Below are 25,230 nucleotides of genomic sequence, written 5' to 3'. Positions count from 1 at the left end.
GAAATATGCTTCATCTACACTTCCATCAAGGCCATTGCAATCAATTGTTCCACTCACTTTTCCCACTATGTTGATCTTTCTATAGAAGCCCCTGTCTCTAAAATAAATAAGGGAAAATGACAATTAATTAAGGAACCCATAAGGCCATTAATTACAATTAGAGACTCTGAATTACTAAAATTCCAAAATAAACCATGGTCATTACTTGGAATTAAAAACATATATGAGTTTACAAAATTGCCTTCAAATACTAAAATTACTATTGTAGTAATTGAGATTAACAATAATTTCAACTCATGATAGTAATTTCAGTAATATCTTTTCTTACTTTTTCAAGTGATTAACCATATATTAACAAGCATAAAAATTCACAACTAATTGACTTCATATTCAAAAATGACTTTAATAAATTTTGAAGTAATCATTGCATATTCATAACTACATTTCTAAAGTTTTACAAATGAATTAGTAACCCATTCCAAAGTGTGGATCTTGGTTTGTCCAATTGAAGTTAACAATAGCTTCAACCCACCATAGTAATTTTAATAGTGTCTTTTTTTTTATTTTTCAAGTGAGAGTAATTTTGTAAACTCATATATGTTTTTAATTTCAACTAAGAACTACAGTTTATTATTGAAATTTTAATAAATTGGGGTCCTTAATTGTAATTGATGGTCTTATGCGTACCTTAATTGTTATCTTCCCAATAAATATTTATTTTTTGGGAATCAAAATTTGCATCGGCTTTATAAAACCCCATGGGCTTCCAAGATTCTTTGGGTTGAGCTCACCACAATGAATATTGGTGAAAAACAAAACTATCTCTGTACATTTTAAAAGGTAATTTCATCTTTTACCCAGAAAAGAAAAGGATAATTTCATCAATGTTAGTACTCCGCTAGTCCTATTTATAAGACAAAGAGAGTATTTATTTTGGTCCTATTTATAAGATATTTTAATGATTTTTGTATCCATCTGTACCTTTTTACTCTAATTAAATATTGGAAAGATTATTAAATGCTAGGGTATTTTTTAAAGTATATATATTTAGTAAAGGTAAAGTTGAAAACTTATTGAATTTTTAGATAGAGTTAACAAGAGCTAACGAGGTTTATAGTTTTTCTTAATTTTGGTAAAATTGTTAGAAGTGACTTAAAAAAAGACAAGAGGGAGTACATTCTAGCTGTATATATGTATATATATCATTATATCTCCAAATGCAATTCCATCAACAATTCATACTTGAAACAAGCATAACACAAATGATAAACTAAAACAATTAATGATTTTGTCACAAAGATTACAAATTTACTGTTTATCAATTTGCATTAACAGCCATGCTTTTCTTAATTCAGGACGTGGAAGATCCTTAAATGCCTCAAACTTTATTTCATCATGAATAAGCATATTATAAATGTCCAGAAACTCAGCGTCGTTCAAGTCAGACACTTTGGAAAGTTCATCATGTATCTCCTGATCACTTGTTTGTTCAGACTCTGGTGGGTAAGCGTCGGAAATGGTATTAGCCGCAGGTTTACCATCACTAGCAGAATGACTCCTTCCCCCCGAACGATGAACTTGTGTGCCCTCAATTGAGTCATCAGCGGAAATTGTTGCTTCCTATTACAGAATGAATTGACCATCGATCATAAAAGAGAGGACCATGCTTAGAAGACCCAATCACAGTTAGTTGTATCAATCGAAGTTGGTGTGAGGGCTGATTTCAGAAATCAAAAAAATTCCTGTCACCAAGTTCCTATGGACTCATCTAGAGCCAGTCCCATTTTTAGGATTCAGCAAAGTACTTGTCAGATCATATTAATGTCATACAACAGTAGCAGTCGCACTCTCATAGTATAATGGCCCAGGTTGAAGGCTGTTCGACGGAGAAGGTGAATCGATGGTGATGGTTGGCGTTGCAATGGCTAGGCTGAGCTTGCATGGGCATGAACATGGTCAATGTGGTAACATCGTAATCATAAAGACGTTAATTCTTATGTCATATATATGTCCTGTACCTTGCATCGTCAATAATAATGAACTGTGTTTGTGAATCATTTAAGTTCTCAGTTGGTGAGACACTCCCTTGTCCTTGTTCCTGAGCTTGAGAGCAGAGCTTGTGTTACCCTTAAAGAATAGCAATTTGGTGTTTTGATTTCAATTCCACAGCAATACAAAGTTAGCATCTTCTATATGAATTATTATATTGGAAATAGATTCAAATTAATTTGTCCAATATGAAGATTATGGGTCAGAAAAATGCTCCAGAATGCAGATTCAAATATGTATATTATTGGGTTTGTGACATTTGCCGATAATTTCATAGATTACCCTCCTGATTCTAGTTGGAACTAGCAGGTAGATCTAAAGTTTGAGTTGTGCCAATGATACTATTCTTAAGAGCTATTCCGCCACACAAGATTGATCGCGTGGTAGCTCTCTAGAATTAAATAGACTCTTCCTACAAAATAAGCAGGGCCATAGAACAATAAAGACTAGCAAATATACTCAAGAACACAATACAGAGAAGGAGCTTGAGAATTGAAGAGCTTAGTACCGGACACATTGCATTCCCAAACTATATATAGGCACAGCACATGGAAGACTTTCGCAAAGTAATTAGACATTAGTTTTAAAGAGCATAATAGCACATAAAGTCAATTTATTTGGACGTTTTTTGAAAGTTGAGAAGGTTATGGCAATTAAAAATTGTTTAAAGCCATTAACCAATTTAAATGCTTACAATTTAAGCATAGGGAGACAAAATTAATTTAATAATTTTGCAAAACAAATCCTATAAAAAGACCTAGTGCCTCTTCAACGCATGTGCAGGGGGGACACAATTCTAGTTCTCCTCCGAGCCCATTATTAGTCCATTTTCATTCTTCAGCATATATATTCACTAGGAGCTTTTTTCATGTGGGCAATGTAGAACTTCTCCTTGACACATTTACACAATAATTACAACAATTCCTTTAGAGCATAATATCACAACTTAACAAAATTCAATTTTAGAGAGTTTCATGGTAACATGTCAAAAAGAAGTCCAGCAGATAAAACTCTTAATCAAACTAATTAAGATATACTCTCTCAATATCATCTTTATATATAAGATGTTCCCTAGAAACTTATCTTATCCCTGAACATAAGGGGTATCATGATATTTTTAATTTATGATTTTTCCCTTATTATCTTGGAAAGGAGAAGAGATATTAACTGTGTTTCATCTACCACACTTTGACAATCGAAACCAGAGATATAGAGGGTACAAAAACCTGGAGCTTGTTTGGTTTTATTCTCATTTTTTGTTTTTAAAAAATATTTTGTAAATCAGTTGTTAAAAATTAATTTTTAAAACAAAATAAAATGAAAATATATTTAGTTATGTTAATTTAAAGACAATTTTAATTACAATCCAAAAAATTAGCTAATAATGACTGGTATTGGTGGTGGCTTATGATAGTAACTGTTTAAACTAACTGTAATTTTTAATAATGGAATGTAGTATATTTTGAAAACAAAATTAAATAAAACGTAAGTAACTTCAGGATATTTTTATTTTGTTATTTTTAAGGAGAAAATGAGAACTCTTTAAAAAAAATTAATTTCAAAACATTTGTCCAAATAAACATTTGTCCAAGGTCGTTTTAATGAGATAACCATCTGATTTACTTCATTGGTTGACCACGCCCCATTTTTCTTCCACAATCCTTCTGACATATTTTTAGGACAAACTAGAAAACTGTTGTAATTTTACAATTAAATAATTAACTTTTATCTATATGCAAGATTCGATTAAAAAACACTTTATATATAAAGACTGACAGAAAAGCCGATTACTTCTCAGTTCCTAGAGAACGTACCTGAGTAATCTCAAATGACTGGACCCCGGCTGGTGAAGCAAAGTCACGATCGCTACAGTAATGTCGGAGCATGAGACTTAATCCAAAGTATCTCAATATTCCACCTATATATACCTTCATTAATTAAATGAAAACTGATCATACTTTACTTAAGTTACAAGAAAGTTACTAAAATTATTGGGATAACAATATAATATCATTTTATATTCCGACTAGACACCTTATAATTTGAATCAACTTCTATTTTTGGATGATGCCTCATAAAAAAATAATTAAAAAATATAGTTAGATTAAAATAAGAAAATACATCATATATACATATATATATATATAGAGAGAGAGAGAGATAGAGAGAGATTTAATTGATTGTCGTCATGCACTCTCCCATGGCTAAAAGGAGACTTTCAAAATCCATCTTGATCTTGACACGCCACCCACACTTAACGAAATTCAGTCCATCTTTTTTCAGCATCAAATTTCAAGTGAAGTTGACTGTAATCCATTGATAAACTCGAGCAAGTTTGCTTCCCAATCTGTCCAAACAAGACCCAAAGGTGGGGAGAATTTATTTGCTTCTCCAGTTCTCGATGCCATTCTTGCAAGAACACGAACTTATCATCCGAAGCTTTAACAAAGTAATAACGCCAACAAAATACGTTTTGGCAGGCTTCGGTGGAATAAAACATGTCATTTTCAAGCACAATGCAAAGTGCAAATCCAAGCCAATTAGTAGGCGGTACGTTCACAATGATTGATCTTTCATATTCCTTATCCTGGCAAAAAGATTTTTGGCTCTGAAACCACGATGGTATTTCACTCCCTGGGATAGTCACCGAGAAGGTTTTAATTGATAGTGATGCCTATGAGTCAGCATTCAATCTATGTGGTTTCCATTCCGCGTATTGCCCACTCTAAGAAACACAAATTTGTCATGTCATCATATGTCAAAGAATATATACAATTAGCAAGAATTAAATATTGAGAGTGTCCCCCAATGACCTTTGGGTTCAGTGACACAACACTATATATATCTCCCCCTTTGTGAGAGTCACATGTTCAAACATATACTTGTGTGTGGGTGGGTAGGTGTGTTTGTCTATATGTTTGTGTGCGTTTAAAAGAGAGGAATGAGAGCATGCGTGTGTGTGTATTTTGTTTGTTTTCATAGATAGGCATTCATTGTTATAAGTTTAAAGGGAGAGTTGATCCAATTGGTAAAAGATTTGGCTCATAATCCAAAGGTCATAGGATCTAATCCCATTACAATATGAGGACCTTATTGATGGGCAATTTATGTAAACACTCCTGTAAATACTCTTTAAATTTGAAGGTATACTTTGGTCTTGGTGAACCCCCTGGACCCAACTTACTTAAACTTTCCTATATCTAAAAAAAATGAGAGCTCGTCTAAAAAAAAAAACTAGAATGTTTTGTAGGAGAGTCTTTTGAATTTATAAATCTTATTTTTATTTGCAAGAGTTCCTAACATAAGATTCACAATAATGTATATATAGACACATGTATACCTGATCAATTGAAGCAAAAAGATGTAATAATCTTCTGACAAAGATGGCAAATAAGTTCAACCTCCATCCATTAGATCTAAACCTCGTGAAGGTTTGGGCAACAATTGAAGCCTTGAGCAGGAATTCAAATATAGAAATCGTAGATGCAAGAGCTTAGAAATGCAAGCAGTACGTAGATTCGTGATGTTGTTTTCACTTAGATCTAATTTCCACAATGATGACAATCCACTGAGATCATTCGGAAGGATTTCATCTTCAATATTGCATTGGCTTAGATAAGATTGATCTAGGCAATTTTAAGCCCTTATTTGGAAATGAATATCTGTTGATCCATGATTTGGATGTTGGCCTTTTCAATCCATGAAGTGACAGTGTCTTGAGTTTTTCTAAGGAACCAATAGAAGAAGGTACTTCTGTGATAGTTGTTCCACTTGCATCAAGCTTTTCCAAGGCTTTATGTTCATTTAAGCTTTTTGGAAGTTTAGATAAATTTGAGCAACTAGAAATATCAAGAACTTTCAGACACTTCAATTTCTGAATGTTACCGGGTAAACTAACAATATTTTGGCAACCTCTTAAATCCAAAGTTTCCAGATTAGTTAGTGATCCAAGTGACTCAGGAAGTTCGGCTACACCTGTTTCCTTAAAATCTGCATTCTCCAAAATTTGGAAGTTTCTTAACTTTAGTGAAGCCACAAAGAACAAATTCTCTGAGAGATGCCATTTCCAATTCTCTTGGAAGGCTTTTAAGATTTTTGCAATCTTTAAGATTGACTTCAACATGACTTTTGAGCTGGCCAAGAGAAGGATCAATTTGAACAAGTTCCTTGCATCCTTCAAGAACTAATCTTTCTAGTTTTGGAAATCTGAACAAATGTCGAACTTCAATGAGTTGTTTGGAGAGGCTGAAGTCCAAATAGAAATCTCGAAAAATAATTTATGAAAACCTTACACATGTTAAGTAATCCATCCAGTGATGCATGTTAGGTATTCTCCCTGGCTCTTATTATAAGTCACTTTCAATCACTTCACTAAAGTCAAGAAATTCAGTTAACTCATTAAATTTATTTTAAAATTAAAAAATATTCCAACTTTGCCCTTAGTAAAGAGAGGGAAGAAACACAACATTTGAAGAGCCATATGTAAGTCAACTATTAGAAGTCACTTTTAATCACTTCACCAAAATCAAGAAGTTCAATTAACTCATTAAATCTATTTTAAAATTAAAAAAATATGCCAACTTTGCCCCTATTAAAGAGGGGGAAGAAACACAACATTTGAAGAGCCATATGTAGAACAATTAAATTTTTCTTTTTGTAATTTGCTAGGGGTAAAACTAAAAAAATTTTAGTTAATAACCCTCTATGTAACTTATACTAAAGACCAAAAAAAAAAAAATACTTCTAAAAGGCACTTTATAATAAGGATTGGAGGGAGTAATGCTCAAAGTAACTTACTTTGCCACCATGCTGAGGTCGCTTTATTTTGCTATTTTGCATTCTGAGATGTACAAGTTCATCCAATTTTGCATCCAGCGAAAGTGTTTGTTGAGGATGTCCATACCAATCAAGAACTTTTAATTTGCAAGGTAAGTCTTTTAGACCAAAGGGAAGGGAAACATTACACGATATGATGAGTATTCAAAGGCGACTCATGTTTGAAAAGGCGTTGGGGTTAGGTTTCCATTCAGTTATGCCATTGTCATAACTACAAGGCAAAACTATACCTTCTATTGCGTCATTCCCCTCATGAGAAAACATTAACCCCAAGAGCATATATATATATATATATATCAAAAGAGCATATATATATATATATATATATAAAAGCTAAATATATAAGGCATATAAAACCTCATTGAGAATATTATTATCATGCAATGTTTGGCAAGTAGAAAAGTGTTTCCTAGAAAGAAATAGGAAATAGGTACATTTCTTATTTCCTTTATAGCCTATTTATTCCTTTCTAGAAAACAACTTTCATGCGCCAAACATGTAATTATTGTTTCTAGAAAATTAATTACTCACCAAATCTCGTTCAAGTACCTGAACAATGTCCTTGGCATACCACCATCTGCTGCGCCTTTCAACATGTTGAGGTTGTTCACGAACAATACTCCTACCCATATCTTGAATCAAATTGTGCATCTTTATATCTTGTTATCGCCAACCTCAACTTTTTCGAGCAAAGATTTTTTCATAAGACTAGGGATACCAATTGTTGCGTAAAGACCCCAACTTTCCAAAATTTGTGTTCATCTTTTCCCCAAATATTAAAAAAAAGCAAGCAATGTCAAGAAATATTGCCTTTTCTGTAGGGTTTAATGCATCATAACTTATTTTCAGTCTCTTAAAAACATGATTATTTGAATCTTCCTTCAACATATCCAGAGCCTTTTCCCATTCACCTGCACTTCTTCCACAAAAAAAGGAACCCAAAATACAAAGAGCCAAAGGAAGGCCTTCTGCATAATTAATGACTTATTTAGACTTCTCCAAAAGGCCCTGTTCATCTGCAGCTTGATCTCTTGTAAATGCTTTTAGGCGAAAAAGTTGAAGAGATTCATCCTCGTTCATTGTATTAACCTCGTATATTGAATCCACATGATGTAACCTAAGTAAGTTGACATCTCTGGTTGTTATAATTACTCTACTCCCAGCACCAAACCACTCCATGCTTCCAGCAAGGCTCTCCAATTGGTTTATAGAACTTACGTCATCAAGGATAAGCAAAACCTTTTTATTGCGAAAATGGTTTTTAATGGTTTTCCTTACTATGAACGTGTCTTCAATTTCTTTGTTTTCTTTTCTAAGATGTGGAAGTATTTTTCTTTGTAAAGAAGATAGCCCACATGTTTCAGAATCCTCCCTAACACTGGGGAGAAAACAATGAAAATCACATTCATGATTGCACTTCTCACAAATGGCTCTTGAAAGAGTTGTCTTGCCAACTCTGCCCTTACCCCATATTCCTACAAACTTGACTTCATCAACCTTCTTCAGCAAATAGAATTCTATTTCACGAATTCTCCAGTCAATGACAATTAACTTGTCATCATCATTGAATGTATGTGGCAAGTTACCATGGAATATGTTCCATAACCAATGACGAATCCAGAAATAAGTACATGGGGGGCAAAGTTAAATACTAATTTTCACAATTTTTTCATGAAAAATTAAAAAGAAATAAAGAGGAGGTGAAAATGTGGGGGGACCAGCACCTCCGTTGTCCCCCTTACATTCGTCCCTGTCCATAACTGTTCAACCACACTTTCAATAAGTTTTGATTTGTACCTATAAAGTAAACATATGGTAAGACAAACATGCATGCATGAGTCCACTTGTGTTTAGTGTGAGACAAAAAAATTAGCAATGATATATAGAGAATTAATGGTTTACTAGGGCATTAGAAATTTTGACAGTCAACACCCCAAATTTTACTGTGAAGACAAAAGATTCAGTAATGATAAATAGAGAATTACGTTCTAAAAATATATCTAAGAAACAGCTTTTTCTTTGTCTTTACAATAATTTTAAAATTTTGTAATGAATAGTTTAAAATCATACTCCCTCCAACTACCTCAATAATTAAGGAGAGATGATTAAATTATTGACGTTGTCTAAAAATGAAAAAAAAAAGAATTTTTTAGTTCACTCTTATTAAATGCATTATCTTTTGTTTTTCCACAAAAGAGCCTATTTTATTGATTAAAAGAAAGAGTTTGATGACTTTCAATATTTTATTAAATTTATTAGTGTTTTTAATGTAATTGAAAGTCATTTATTAGTGTTTTTTTTAGCAAAACTATGATTAAGTGGATGAATGTGTGTAAAAATAGGCTTGAAAGAAGTTAGTGGACTAACTCTAGCATTAATTTTGGGTTTTATACATGTAGGCAAACCCAATTTATGGGCCTAATGATGAAAATTTTGAAGCCTAAGTCAAAAGACTTAAATTTGAAAAGAAAATCTGAATAGGTCATGTTTGATGCAGTGAAAACGCTACAGTAAAGTGCGATTTTAGTAAAACGTGCAGTTTTGATTATCAACAAATTTTTAGGGTTTAGGCATCTCATTTTCATGCATTCTTCACTTCTAGTAGCTACATAACGTCCAAGAAAAAGGAAAAGAGCTAAAGAAGGGTTGGAGAAGCTTGGGTTTAGTAAAAAATTAAGAGTTTCGCTCAACATTGATCCGATTAAGCTTTTCTTCTCCTTCTTCTCTTTACTTTGCTGTATATATTACTGATTTTACTATCATGAAAGCTATATGTGACTAATATTTTCTTAATATAGGGTAGCTATGAATTGATTCTTGAATTAGAGTATATTTAAACCATTTATTTAAGCTTAATATTAGTTTTGTTTACTTAATCTTGTGCTTATTTGTCTACTTAATGCTTGGCCACCATTGAGTGTGAATTTAGGGGTTTAGATTTTGCCTTGGAAAAGAAAAATCTAAATTTGACCATTAAATTGAGTAATGTGGGATTAGAATTTATTCTAGTTTGTTAATAAAATAAGAATATACATATTGGACCTATATAATCACATTAGAGTGAATTTGTGCCATTTTTCCTCTTGGGTAATTCTGTTAGAAATAGAAAATTAATTCAAGAGAGGGGTGTAATTAATTAGAAGATAATTATTCCTATTAATACTCTAGATTAACAAATTAATATTAAGTAAATTTATTTGGAAAATTACATGCTCTATGAATTGAAGAAGGAATTAGCTACCCTAGGTTGCCTTGATTGTTTGTGGTTGTTGGAATTTTAATTTTAATACATTATTCTAATTTCAATCCTTATTTTGCAAAAATCAAATCCAAATCATGCCTTACTCAACGTAAATGAAAATGAGAACTTTATTGTCTAATTATCAATTAACTTAATTCCTCATGAGATTGACCTTGATTTGCCATTTACTAATTACGAACTGTATACTTTTGATAAAAGATAATTGTGTGCATCAGAGTTATTACATGCTAATAAGTACAAAGCTAAAAAAGAGCACCTAGAGTATAACCTACGGAAAATAAAATCCAAATACAACCTCAGAAAACATTAAAAGAAAAAATGTATCATCTTTAAAAAAACTTTCTTTTTCCTATATAACTCAAGTACAACCTTTTACATTGCTCGTAGATTGACAATTATAAAAGAGTAAAATTGGAAGAAAGTAATTAATGATTCATTTTTTTAATATGCAAGGTGACTTATAAAAATAACTTTCAATTCCTTCTAAAAAATAATTTATATATAGGATCGAGGGATTGAATGTTTTTTTTTTTTTTAACAAACAACCTGGAATGTTCATTTGATGAATCATTTTTTTAATAATACATGAATGGGAAGAAAGATAAACAGTAAAAGATATCAATTACGAATTTATGATTGTGAAGTGTAATACTTTTTCACAATTAAAATTTCCATCTCTCAGTAAAAGAACATTTTATCTCTTCACCATTGAATACCCGCAAGCAGTGTTGCATGAGTTGATACAAATATACAAGGTACTGAATGCTAGATTGGTCATTGAATTGATCAAGGTACTAGTTTATGGGTTAATAGTTAAAAATGTAGTCAAACTATGATCAAACCAGCCATATACAATACATTTTATTAAACTGATCAAGACATTGCTTTAATGGTTTAATGATCCAACCAAGCAGTTGATGCGAATTTCTATACTATGTAAATATGAACAGTTACATATATATATATATATATATATAATTTTAACATAAAAATTACCATTGCTCGGAAACCCAACCATATAAATTAGCAAGATGCGATTGGATCTTTTCCTTATTAAATTTATTTTTTCCTTATCAATCGCCATGTTTAATTTGAGAATATGTATTTGACAAATATATATATATATATATATATTAAGGAAAGATTGCATATAGGACTTGTGGAGTGAACTTATTTACAAATAAGTCCCACAAAATTTAGAAACCACAATCAAGTGCCTTGGACTTGAATGTAATTTGAAAGTTGGGTACAAAGGCAATATTGCCTTATAATGCATGATCAGTTTAACTATTATATATATATGTGTGTGTGTGAAATTACAGTTATAAAAAGTTAAAATGATAGTTGTAAATTATAAAAGAAGTAGTTGCAAACAATTAGTATTAAATTTTATTAATAATGCATAATCGGTTTAACTATTAGATGTCTGAAATTATAATTATAAAATATTAAAGTGATAGTTATAAATTATTGATGATCAAGTAGTTGTATAAAATTAGTATTAAACTTGTAACACTTGATCAGTTTAACTATTAAATATGTGAAATTATAGTTGTAAAAAGTTAAAATAGTAGATGTAAATTATTAATGAATTAGTTGTAAATTACTTAATTGATGTAGTGTATTTTTAATAGGGGCATTATTATCTTTCCATCTGAAATACAAATTACACTCAGGTCTTAAGAGACATGATTGTAGTTTTTGAATTTTACTGGACTTATTTATAAATAAATCTGCTCCAAACTATATGTAATTTTCTCTTTTCTTTTTAAATACTTGAAACTTAATTAATCTATCAATACAAGTGTAGAACTAATCTTTGACTTTGGAGAAATTCATATTAATGCACTTGGTCTAAAATAAAGAATTTAAATAAACGCACGAAACTTTGCTTTACAAGGAAATGACTCATTTTACAACCGATCCGTTATATGTAACATGCAAAGATCGACCAACTTGGCAAAATGTTATCTGCCGTGAGAGCCATGAAGTATATACTTTATCTGCGCATGATCCGTGCGAGAATTTTCTTATGTCTGGTATTGCCACGTGTTAGTTTATATTTTTACTTTTTATTGTTTATTGCAGAAAAAATAAAACTATCTCAAGCCTACATATCTCTCCAAGTAAAACTGTAAGCTTATGTCTGGTGATGTCACACGTCTTTTTTGTTTTTGTTTTTTATTTTTTTTTAAAATAAAACTACTTCACTTCCTCATATCTCTCCATGTTCCCAACTTCCTGTTAATTTATTTATAATTTCAAATTTATAAAATTATAATGAAAAATTAATAATCAAATAAAAATAATAATCAAATTCAAATTTATAAAGCAATTTCCTAATAAATAATCTAATTTATTATACTGACATGTGTACATTTACATAATTAGGCAATTCTAGAAGACCATGTATTAACCTCTAGAATTTCATGTTATTTGAATATATTTTTCTTATATTCTAATATATTTGGCTTAATTGTATATATTTTAATTGCCTAACTTTAGAAAATGTGCATCTTACTTTCGGTTTATACAATTGATTTTAATTTTGATAATTTTTTAGTTTAATTTCTATTATTTTGCTTTAAAGTTTGGTTGGTAGCATTTCTAGACCCTTGACAGTGTTTTTGGATGGCTTTTAAATGACGAAATTAGATTCGAAAAGAGCTATCGTGCAAATTGGGAGAACAATGCAAAACTGTCAAAGTCATCATTAAAGTCACGACTTTGTTTGTGACTTTTGCCACTATCAACAAAATGCTGCATTTTATTAATCTAAAAATGTTTGGGATATGACACTTATATGCTACTTGCTTGACTCATAACCCATTCTATAGACTTGGAGCCATTGTTTGGAGCTTTGTGTGCTAGGATTTGGGCATTGAAAGAGTTTGGAGCAAGGATTTGGAGTTTTGAAGACATTTGAATCTCCTTTTCTTTAGTTTTTCTATTCTTCTCCCCTTTACTCTCTTATATTATGATATGGGTCCAAATATTTTATTTATTTGTATCTTGTGGATATTTATGAATAGCTAAATACTTTGCTCTAGGATTATTTAGAACCCTTATATGGATTGATACTAATTTTCTCCTCTCTTTTTGTGATTAATTATATGTGTGTGTTTATCTTTACTCTTTTCTTAATGCTTCTTAGTGTTTGGCCACCTGTTAGATGTTGGGTTCACTTGATTGATACTTGATAAGGCTAGGTTGAGTGTAGAACTTAGGTAAAATAGTGGAAAAACTTAAAGTTTGTATGATGAATAGATGGTTTTATTAGTAAAATAGAGATATACTTATTAACATTGCATAGCCACATTAGAGTTGGTGTTTAAAATTAGGTTTTATTTATTGTAACAAGAAATTGAGCAATTAATTCAACTAAACACTTGTTCTTGACTTGAGAAAAATTATTTAAGTATTTTTAGAACTCTAGGTTAGCATTTATGCAAGGGAGATAAATAATTCTAGGTCTTGATTTGTGCTTGAAGTTTGTAAATCACTTACTTTTCCTTATTTTTGCATTTTAATTCAATTTACTAAATCAACTTCATCCAATTATGTTTTCCTCAACTAATTAAATTGAATATATTTATTCTTTTGCTTGATCACTTATTTAAAACAAATCTCCATGGAAACGATACTTCATTCACACTTTATCACTTATCACAGCCCGTGCACTTGCGAAGCACGCAACACCATGTTAGATTATATTTTATAAATAATCTAATTTATATATTTTAAATTTCATGATATTTATCTTGATTTTAAGATTCCACATCCCATCTACTTTAATCATACTTCATAAGTGTTCCAAATTTTAAAAATTTCATGCATCATAACTTTCACATGCACTCTTAAAAACCTCTTCACCATCATAGCTTCCTAACTTCTTATTTTAAAATTTAAATATTAAAAATCAAGATAAAGTTTAAGATTCATAACCTCTCATCCTTGAAAATCTCTCCATGGTGTCAATATCAACAATACCACCCATAGAGGGCTATATGGGATTTTTATGTTTTTAGGGTTTTCATTTTATTTTATATATGTATTTTGTGCTGAACGTGTGGTGTGGGTATAATTTATGACTTCATAACTACTTCTCTTGCCAAGAAGTAGAGTTAATAACTAGCATTTATCCCTCAGTAACTGCTTCTTCTATGCATAAATCCACTAACAGAGTGAAGGTGCTGGGCATAGTTGCATCCATTTGTCTTCCTTTCATGTCTGTGCATATTAGGAAGGAAGTCCAGGTTTATTGAGAATTTGAAAGGGGGAAAAAGCAAAGAACAAACCATGGAAGAACATGTAACATGCCAAGAGGTTATTAGATAAATAGTTAAGTAACTATGGTTAGTTTAACTAACTTATGTAATAAAGTTGTGAACTATACAAGTTGCCCTTCTTTTGTATATATGATTGTGATCTCAATAAAGTAATAAAATAATATACCATTTACTCATTCTATTTTCTTGTCTCTTTCACTTTTCTCTCCATCCTCTAAATCTCATTATGGCATTAAAGTACATCGATCCTTATACCATTAACAAGGCTACAAATTGTATTGGATCTTCTAGCTTTCTCAAGAAGGAGGTGGTTACCTTTAGCCATCTCATCCCAATCAAGCCACATGAATTGAATTACTTGATTTAAAAGCATCGAATTGTTTCTGTGATTCACAGCCATGAACTTGAAAAGTTTATCAACAAGGCGAGCAAACCACCGGTGAAGTATATTTCTGCAGATGATACTCCTGATAGTTTCAAACTCAATCCCAAGTTTCAGATCTGGAAAAAATAGGATCAACTCCTCTTATCTTGGCTGTCCTGCTCTATGTCTGATAGAATCCTCACTCGAGTGGTCGGTTGTGAGGCTTCTCCATAGATTTGGGAATGCATTTAGAATCATTTTGCTTCTCAGACACATGCTAAGGTCTGCCAGTTGAAAGCATGACTTAAAGGCACCATATTTTTGCTAATGACTACCTTTTGAAAATTAAAGGAATCACCGATTCTCTTGCTGCGATCGGATAACCAGTCTCCACTTCCAACCATATTGACTTCATCTTTAAAGGCTTATCGGATGAATATGATCTGTTCATCACTTCTGTCACACCCTGATGCCAAGGATATGACCAGCATAAAATATGAGGAGAATTCATATTCCATAAGCCTTAATAATCAGAAATTTCATTAAAATATTGATATATATATAAGTTATATATAATAACAAAGTTTGTAAAATCTCAAGTGTTTTGTAGAAATTTTGACAGAGTCTACCCTGTAAATTGGGCCTCTTGAAATTTTTACAACACAACAAAATCTACCAATCAGACTAGCATCCCAACAATTCACATAATAACCAAATAAGACTAAGACCTAAATATGATATATATGGAGCAACAACTTATAATTTACAAAATAGAGTACAAGGTTTCATCAAAAGGATAATCATCATGTGCTTCCTCTTTCCAAAAAGCAAGAACGACTCTCAGTGGTCAGGTACTATATTTAAGAATAAAGAAATTTCTAGTGAGTTGCATTCTAATAAAAATTACACATAAAACCTATAAAGATAGGATAAATAGATTTAGTCTAAAACAATGTCGTCCAATATTAAAGCATATACTTGAACTAAAAATCAAGAGCAATTCTTGTTCAATAATAAAATTTTGAAATTAAACAATTCAAATAAAATGATATAGATTTGTCAAGAACTGTACAACTCATAGAATGTAATCAGCTTAAATACTAGAACAATTAGATAGGGTCCTTTCAAAGAACTAATATAAAAATAATAAATTTTAATTTAGTTATAGGAGAGCTTGATCAGAATGAATAATAAGTATGAACACATAATCCACGAGGATAAATAACCAATTAAGTGTGGCTAGAAGCCACAAAACAAGAGCAGCAAAAGCCATGAATCAAGCACAAGTATAAAGCCCATGAAAACAAGAGTGAGTATTATACTCACAAATACCATTGCTTCGATCCACATGCATTGGTCTTTACATGGGGCTAGCATATCCTATCAACACTCTGCTAGCTAGATAAACTAAGGCATGCCAAGGGCTAATAGAACTGCCATTAGCATCCAGCATTTTGAACTCAGTTTCCCTAGTTAAAATCAAGTGTGCATAGAGATTTGAAAACAATTTCAAAGTTTTCACTTTCAAAATATAGGATTTAATTGTTCCATTCTCATATTCCTTGTCATTTCCTCCATGCATGAATTACTATACTAAAAGTTTGCGTATCAAACATAAAGTTAAACAATTGAGTTTTTTTTTTTGAAAAGTAATACCGTTTGTTGTATATCCACTTTAATTATTACTTATCAATAGAATAAATCATTAGTAAAATCAAGATACCATCATTACTAAAATAATTATATATAAAAAATAGAATTGATAAGAATGTTTATATAAGTAATAAAGGAGTAATATAAAAATCTAAGTAAAGAATTTTTTTATTAACAATTTCTTGAAATTCATTTGAAACGCTACCCACTCACCTGAGTGTTTCCTAAAGGTTCTAAAACTTGCTTCTCTTAACCTTTGACCTCTATTCTAATGATGCCCTCAATATCCTGACAAATAAGTCAAAATTTAAATCATTTAAAAAATTTTCCAAGCACTTAATGAGTATTACTATTTAATCTAATCAATACTAACAATACCATATCCAATTACACTACAAGTACACTCAAGTTAATCCAATCATTTGATAATTCTCAATGTATATGTCCTCGTACCCTCTTATGACTCATACTTTCATGAATTATTATAAATCATATCAATCATTATTAAGCTTTCTCTAGACTGACAAAAAGGAAACTAATATCCTAATAATTCTCTTCCCCACTTTGGTATTTAAGTTTAATTAACAACTTGAACCAAAACTTGCATATACTCCTTTAAGCTACTACATAGAAGCTTAACAAGTCATAATTTGTTGAATTCTTCTCTTTCAAAATTTTACAAATACCTTGTAAGTATGCATTTATCATTTACAAAATTATGAAATGAATGACCAAGAAATTCCAGCTACTTCCAGACTTCTATTTCCATCACTTATTTCCCAATTCAACATAACCAAATGGTTTCCAACCAAGCAACCTCAGTCCTAACTATAGATAGCATATCAAGAATGAAGAGCAAGGACCACATCAATTAACCAAAGAAAGAAGGAAATGATTTAATGATGCTATAAAATTTGAAGATAAAGGAAAGAAAACAACATCTCACCTCACAAGACTCCAGGATTGACCATTGAACAGTATCAAAGAAGAATAAAATATAACAGTTCCAATTTATCAAACACACACAAGAAGGAAGAACTATAATTTCAGCTAACACTAAAAGCATTAGCTAGCACATACACATGTTGAACTTAACGATAGGAATGGAAGAAAAGAGAAAAGAAGATGACCGCCGATAATACACCTCCTCATCATCACAAAACAGAGCAAAAAAATGAGGAAAACACACAATCTCTCTACTGTGACAGCTGAACAAAGACTGAGGAGAGGAAGAAGGTGGCAGCGAGAATAGCAACCCAAAGACAGCCCCTCGTTGAGACAGAACAGCACGATATCAATGAAGGAGAATCAATGAATCAACTTCTAGTGGCTAGCAAACGCAGATGAGCACGATGACAGTGGAGGACACAACAATAGCAAAAGTCAACACCCCATGACAGCAAGCTTCAAACATTGAGGAAAGCTAGAGATGAACTGACTATAAGTGTCTAGAAGAGTGCATATTGGTAGTGAAAAGAAGGAGGTGAGATGCTCTGTTTCTTCACACAAAAGAAGCAAATCTGATTCAATGAAAGAATTGGGAAAATTACAAAAAAAGCATGTGAAAATCACAAGAAAAGGCACACAAAAATTACAAGAAAGGACACGAGATTTTCTTAAAATTTTAAAACTAAACTTTTTCTCAAAAGAAAAAATTTTATACTTTAGATCTTCAGAAACATTTCTAGCATAAATCCCTCTAAACTACTAATCCCTACTTATTATAAAAATTTATTTAAATAAAATATCCACTAGGATAATTTTTATTCAATTTAAAATTTAGGGTCATTACAACTTCCATAACTACTCATCCTGAATCATACTCTGTTAATGAGATTGGGTGTTTCTTATTTCTCAAGAGGCTAGGATTGAAAAGAATGCTAAGGTTGCTGCTATCACTCCAGCCAATCTTGATGGTGATTGAAGCAATAATAACACTATTGCTCGCTCTCCTAAAGAATGTCAAATCTGTGGCAAGCGTGGTCACATTGATGGTGATTGCTGGTATAAATTTGATGAATCGTTTTAGGCTCTAAGCTTAAATGCTACTAAGAATGAACAAAATGCCTTCATTGCCACTATTATGACTATTGCAGATCCTAGTTAGTACTTAGATTCAAGAGCTACTTCTTATATGACTCATGATGTTCACAATATTACTGACAAAATAGGTAAATGTAGCATAAACAAGATTTTTGTTGGAAATGGTCAGGAACTGTATGTATATTGCATTAGTAATTCCTCTCAAACTCTTCCAAATTCTCAATTTACTCTTAAACTTCATGATATCCTCTATGTTCCCCAAACTACTAAAAATTTACTCAGTATTCCTAAGCTATGTCTTGACAATGAAATTCTAATTGCCTTTTACTTTGATATTTGTGTCAATAAGGACCTGCACACTACTAAGCTACTCTTTCAAGGTCACCTCAAGAGGAGTGCTGATCTTCTGCATGAGATCTCCCTTTCCTTTTAGAAATTTTTGTCTTATACTATAGTGACTCAAAATTTAGCTTCAACTTTTGTTTGTCATTCATTTTTCTCTCATAATACTTTTGTTGCTAGTAATAATACCTCTACTGCTAATACTTCTATTTCTCCTTTTCATACCTAGCATAATTGATTAGGACATCCTTCAATCTCTATTGTAACATGTGTTATGACATAGTGTAATATGCCTTCTTTGAATAAGAAATCTGACTTTGACTTATGCAAATTATATTGTCTTGGTAAAGCTCATAAACTGCCTTATTCTTTGTCTAATTCTACTTATAAACCTCTAGAGCTCATTCATATTGACATTTGGGGTCTAATTCCTTATACATCTCTTGATGGTTAAAAATATTATATTCATTTTATTGATGCTTAGTCAAAGTACACGTGGTTTTATCCACTAACTTCTAAATCAGAAGCCTATGACATGTTTCTTGATTTTCATAAGATGGTTGAGTTGCAATTTGACTACAAACTAAAGGCTGTATAGTCTAAAAATAGAGCTAAATTTTTGAAAATTGGCAAATATATTAAATCTCATGTTATTAGTCATCGCTTCAATTGTCCTTATGCTCATGAACAAAATGGTTTGGCAAAATGAAAACATAGAACTATTGCTAAAATGGGCCTTACCTTATTATCTAATATGTCTCTTCCCTTATCCCTTTAGGTTGAAGCTTTTCAAACTGGTGTACATTTGTTTAATCGCATTCCTAAGAAGGCTCTTGGAGGTTCTTCTCTATTTCGACAAATGTATGGTAAAGTGCTTGCTTGTAAGCATCTTCACACTTTTGGTTATGCGTGTTTCCCACTAGCTAGATGTAATAATCCTAAATAGATTTAAAATAAATAAATATATATATATATATATATAGGTTAACTTGCTTTAAGTGTGTTTATATTAGTTCTTGGAATAAATATAACAAGTTAGAGACTTAGTTCAGTTACAACTGAGGAGGACTTCATATGTGAGGTCTCTAGTTTAATTTTTCCTTCTTTTTGCTATGCAAAATTACCAAATTGTCCTTCTCCCATTGTAATATAATTCTTTTTCTTTTCTTTTCTCCAGCAGATTTGTGCGTGAGTCAAGAGAGCTGTAGACTTCACCAAAAACTTCGAACCCTTTTCATTCAGCCCTTCACCCATTATCATTATCCCTGTCGTTAAACTACTCGTCGGTGACCTTGGGAGCATCGGAAAAATCCACCATGAGAGACGTTCAATAACTAGTTGTTCTCCCCTGTTTTTGCTTCGTTCTCTTTTATCTTGCTGTCTGTGAATGGTGCCAATGTTCCAAGCTTCCTCGTTGTTTTTCTTTCGTTCGTCTCAAGTGCTGTAAGTTCATCGGAAGTCTTTTGCTCTTCTCGCATTGGAGTCGTGCAGCGAACCTTCTCTTTTCTTCTTCTTCCTTTCAGCTCATTGTACAAAGCTGTGACTCATCTTGCTTCCTTGTTCGATTTTTGTTGATCGAGGTACAGATTATAGGATTTTTTTCTGTTGCTACTGTCAAGTTTCTCAACTATGTTTAGTTTGTTATGCTTCCTTCTACTCGTCCTGATTCTTGCTCTGTTTTCTCAAATTTCATTCATATGTTGCTAATGAATGGAAGAAATTAGCTCGTTGGAAATTGGTGGATTCAGTTCTCTTCACTTTCTTTTGAATAGTGCTTCATTTTTCCTCTTGCTCAGCCGTGAATTTCATTTTCCTCCACCCCTGCTGTATGCCATTGGACCATTTGAGGTGAAGAATCTTAATCCCTTCTCTTTTTCTTCTTGGTAGCTAACGCACCTATGGGTATGATGAGATAACATTGAAATTTGCTTTTCATTTTTTGATTTTCTGTTGCTGCCCATGACTGAATTAAAAAAAATAAAAAATATATATATGCAGTAGTATTGAAGAATGATGAAGAAACAGATGGGTCATAATTTTAGATTTAAATTGATTTCATTAGTACAAATATATATTTTTGTGACAATTAAAAATATATTTTCACGACATAAGACACGGTGTAGTAGAATCAAGTGTAGTAGTAATTGAAAACTTTTCGCGACAGTTCAGCTATCAACTATCGCGAAAAGTTTTACTTTCAATGACAGCTCTTTCTCAAAACTGTCGTTGTAAGCTAATCACATACGACGACAGATTTGATAACATATGTTGCCATGAGTATGTCTTTTTGTGACAGTTTTGTACATAACTGTCGTTATATGTTGTGTTTTTTTTTTAAAAAAAAGAAAGATAATTTGGCATGTTGTGCGTCCTTTTTTTTACAAAATCTTGCATTTACATAACCAACAGCTCCATAAACCAGTATAAATGTATCAACTAAACTACATATCCATTATAAATATCTATCCAAATAGCTGCTCCACTCCTGTCAATTCTAGAAAATAAGTTGATCAAATATTTTGTATATGTCTTAGCTCTTGTTTAGAATATGGCTCTAAACTATTTTGACATTCCTCAAAAACTAAGCCCTCATTTGTCCAATTTCAACAAATTTCAATAGATAATCAACAATTTTAAATAAAACACACAACCAATCGAAGCATTTTTACACATTCAAGCTATCAAATAATTAACTAATTAAAATATGAACAATCAATTTATCATAATGTGTGTTAAAAATAAATAATTAAAATCATAAAAAATAAAAGAAAATAGATATGAACATGCACAATAGAGAGACAAAGGAGAAATACTTAAAAAAATTAAAAGAATTAAAATACTTGGATGGATACATGGAGGCAAGCTGGAGGATGAAGAAGAGCAATGGGAACTGCAGGCAAGCTAACGAGGGTGAGGAGAAGGTGCTGAAGGGTGCGTGGAAGCTAAAAGCGGAGAAGAGTTGAAAGGCATGAGAAAGCTAAAGGAGGCGGAGAGGAGCTGAAGGGCATGAGGAAGCCAAAGGTGAGGAGAGGAGAAGCTGAAAGTAGCTGAAGGAAGGAGATGGGAGCTAATGGTGGAGCTAAGGGTTGAGGGAGGGAAGGAATGAAGTAAGAGCTAAAGGCAAAAAAAGAAGGCGCGATTAATTCTAGAGGTGAAAATTGAATGAATGAGGCGGGAGATTTATTTTCACATATAACGATATATCTACAATAAACCTGTCGTTACATGTGTACGTTAAAACATTTCATAAATTATTATTAATTAATTATGTAATATTATTTTAATATTAATAATATTACATATATGTATAATATTAATTAATATTCGTATTATCTATATTATATTTATTTTATTTACATTAACGCTAAATAATATTAATACTGAAGCTAATAATATTATTATTTATAGGAATAATGGAGGATGCATTCATGACAATTTCTAGCTCACTCTATCGTTGTATGTAATAAAATATTAATGATTATTAATTAATTTTAAGTTAAAATATAATATTCATGACAAGCGGAGCTCAAAACTATGTTAATTTCTTATTTCTGAAGATAATAAATTTTTGAAATATAACGACAGGTTGTTATTAAACCTGTCGTTAATATATTAATTATTTATCTAATATTAAATTAATTTTAATATTATTGAAATTATGAATACCATTAATTAGTATTCATATTGTTTATATTAATATTTAAAGAAATAGTATTTATATTTTATTTATTTTATTTACATTATTAACAAATAATATTAATATTAATATTAATATATTACAATATTAGTATTTATATTAAAAATATTTAGAGATATTCTGGACAAGTAATCACAACAAGTCCTAATCTAAATAATCATGACAGCTTTAATTAATACCTATTGTTATATACACGATTTCTTTTGTTTTTTTTCCCCCTTTTTGGCAAACAATTTTATGCACGGTTTCTGAACATGAAGTTTTTGAAAGATTGGGACACATGTAACGACAGGCTTACATTAAACATGTCGTTGTATGTGCATTACGTATAACGACAAGTATTATTAAACCCGTCATTAATATATTATTAATTAGTTATATAATATTTAATTAATATTAATATTATTACAAATATGAACAACATAAATTAATATTCATATATTTAATAATTAATATAAAAATATTATAAATTAATTATATATTATCATTTAATATTAACATTATTATCAATATTAGTAATATGGACTATCATGAATAATATTTGTATTATATAAATATTATTTATATTAACATTAATTAATATTAATATTAAGAATATGAATGTTAACATTATTTATTAATATTTACATTGACTTGATAAATATATTAATGGATATATTAACGAGAGGCCTTGAGAACTCTGTCATTAAATTTGTGCTGATAACATTCCACCAAAAAGAAAAATTTGTGTTGATAACAACAATGCATTTATGGCCTGTTGATACATTCTAATTAGTTCATGTTAATTATAATAAAACTTGCTTGGGGTTTTTCTATCAACGATAGGTCATATAATGACTATCGTGATAAACATATATGTATATATATTAATCTTTTCTTAATTATCTATAAACATTAAAATAATTAATAATTTTAGCTGTATATTAAGTTTTATTTAATATTTTTTAATTAGCTAAAAACACTAACAATGACAAGTTTATTAAAGGCTAGTTGTTATAAGGTCACCATTTTTTTTAAATTACTATTGTTGCCATTGAATATATTATAACTACAGTTAAATCTTTAACTGTGGAGAAAATGGTGTCATTAAAATTATATTTTGTATTAGTGTTTTATTTGATTTGGTTAATGCTAAAGAATTTATTAAGGTGAAATTGGAAGAGATAAGTAAGTTCTAAACATTGATGGAAATTATTGATTAGGAATTCACCTGTAGATTTATAAAGGAATTTAAATTATGGGTTTACACACACAGTTATTTGTATATTTAAAGCTCGTCTGATTTTTGGTAAATAGTTGAAGGTTTTAGATTGAAAAGGTGGAAGCAATGCACCTAAGGTAAGAGGTGCAAAGATTGGGAGAAAGCTTTTATCCCGAGAAAAAAAGAAGAAGAAGTTATTAAAATTATATATATTTATATTTTATAGGGTGTGTGGAAGAACAAGATCATAAAAGGACTTAAAAGAAGAATACTTTCTAGAATTTAGAACTTTAATAGGTAGTGAATAGCATTCCTTATGAGTATTCATTGAAAATCTTTTATTAAAATATTTCATTTTTATGAATTATGTTAGTTTTAGAAATTTTGAAATAATGATGAAGAATAGTCATATTATGATTTGTGCAATTTTTCAAGAAATATATTTTTAATATTGATGAAGGCACCTTTGCCTATTGAATTTCAAAATTTTTTTGATTTCATAATTAGCGCAAGTTTGTACATTCGTTATGGTGTATCGATTTGACAACTTTCATATATTTGAAGCAATTCATGCGAGTTTGACCTTGAGAATGAAAATTTGACTTCATAAATAATTATTTCTCTCACATGTTTGAAATAGGATTTCTAAGAGAACTCTATACAGAACACTGCTACTAACAGTAGTTCCGTTAGTCCGTAGCGCTGTGGTTAAACACTAGCTAGTTTGTTTCTTGAGTTTTATTCTCACGTTTGGTATTCGTGGGCTTCGTACTCGCGTTTGATTTCATGGCCTGAGTTGCGTTTGGTTATTTACCCTCGTGGGTGTGTGTCCACGTTTGTTCCGTAGCTATGGCTATGTTTAGTTACTTACTCTCATGGACTGGTGTGTCCATGTTTGTTTTCGTGGCATAAGCCGCGTTTGGTTATTTACCCTTGTGGACTGAGTGTCTATGTTTGTAATTTGTTCTGTTGAGTTCTCAAAATTTTAAATGTTAAGTATTATGTGTTTTCAAAATTTACTGGATTTTAACTAGTAATTTGTATCACTTTGAGTTATATGAAAGAAGATCGTTTTCTTTAAGCATGATAACATAAATTATTTTCAATTTACTCTTATGTTATACATATGGTTATGACTTATATGTTTATAAATTTTGATAGAATTGCTTTTAACTAGCTGGCACTATTATTAGAAATTACTGATTAAAATTTTAAGAAATTATTCCATAGGAATGCTATTCACTGAAAAATTATTTTGGCCTCAGATTTGTTAGCTGACGCTGATCCCACCAATAACCTTAGAAAGGGCAATTAGCTACAGTGGGTGGACTTTTTTTATTGGTATTGGTGCTTTAATGTAAATATATAATCTATATGTCTTTTTGATTTGAAAGAAATAGCAGATGCTCTACATAGGTTGTTGATGAATTTTATTTTTGATTTGTATATTGATAGCTGGCTGGAAGGAGCTACACTTCTGAATTATACTGTTAT

General features: G+C 30.8%; 1 protein-coding gene across 1 annotated transcript; it reads right to left on the bottom strand.

Moving 5' to 3' along the window:
• Positions 1 to 7,869: 7,869 nt before the first annotated feature.
• LOC129316576 (disease resistance protein Roq1-like) lies at positions 7,870 to 8,643 on the bottom strand. Its single transcript, XM_054960993.1, has 2 exons — positions 8,610 to 8,643; positions 7,870 to 8,402 (listed from the first exon to the last, which is right to left on the bottom strand). Exons 1-2 carry the CDS (start codon positions 8,641 to 8,643, stop codon positions 7,870 to 7,872), a joined length of 567 nt encoding a protein of 188 aa, XP_054816968.1.
• Positions 8,644 to 25,230: the final 16,587 nt, after the last annotated feature.

This window comes from Prosopis cineraria, unplaced genomic scaffold, assembly GCF_029017545.1.
Source record: "Prosopis cineraria cultivar Desert tree isolate PC_DT_omini unplaced genomic scaffold, ASM2901754v1 PC7, whole genome shotgun sequence".
Classification (NCBI taxonomy): domain Eukaryota; kingdom Viridiplantae; phylum Streptophyta; class Magnoliopsida; order Fabales; family Fabaceae; genus Prosopis; species Prosopis cineraria.
The sequence above is the reverse complement of the archived record's forward strand: the minus strand, read 5'-3'. Positions and strand labels throughout refer to the sequence as shown.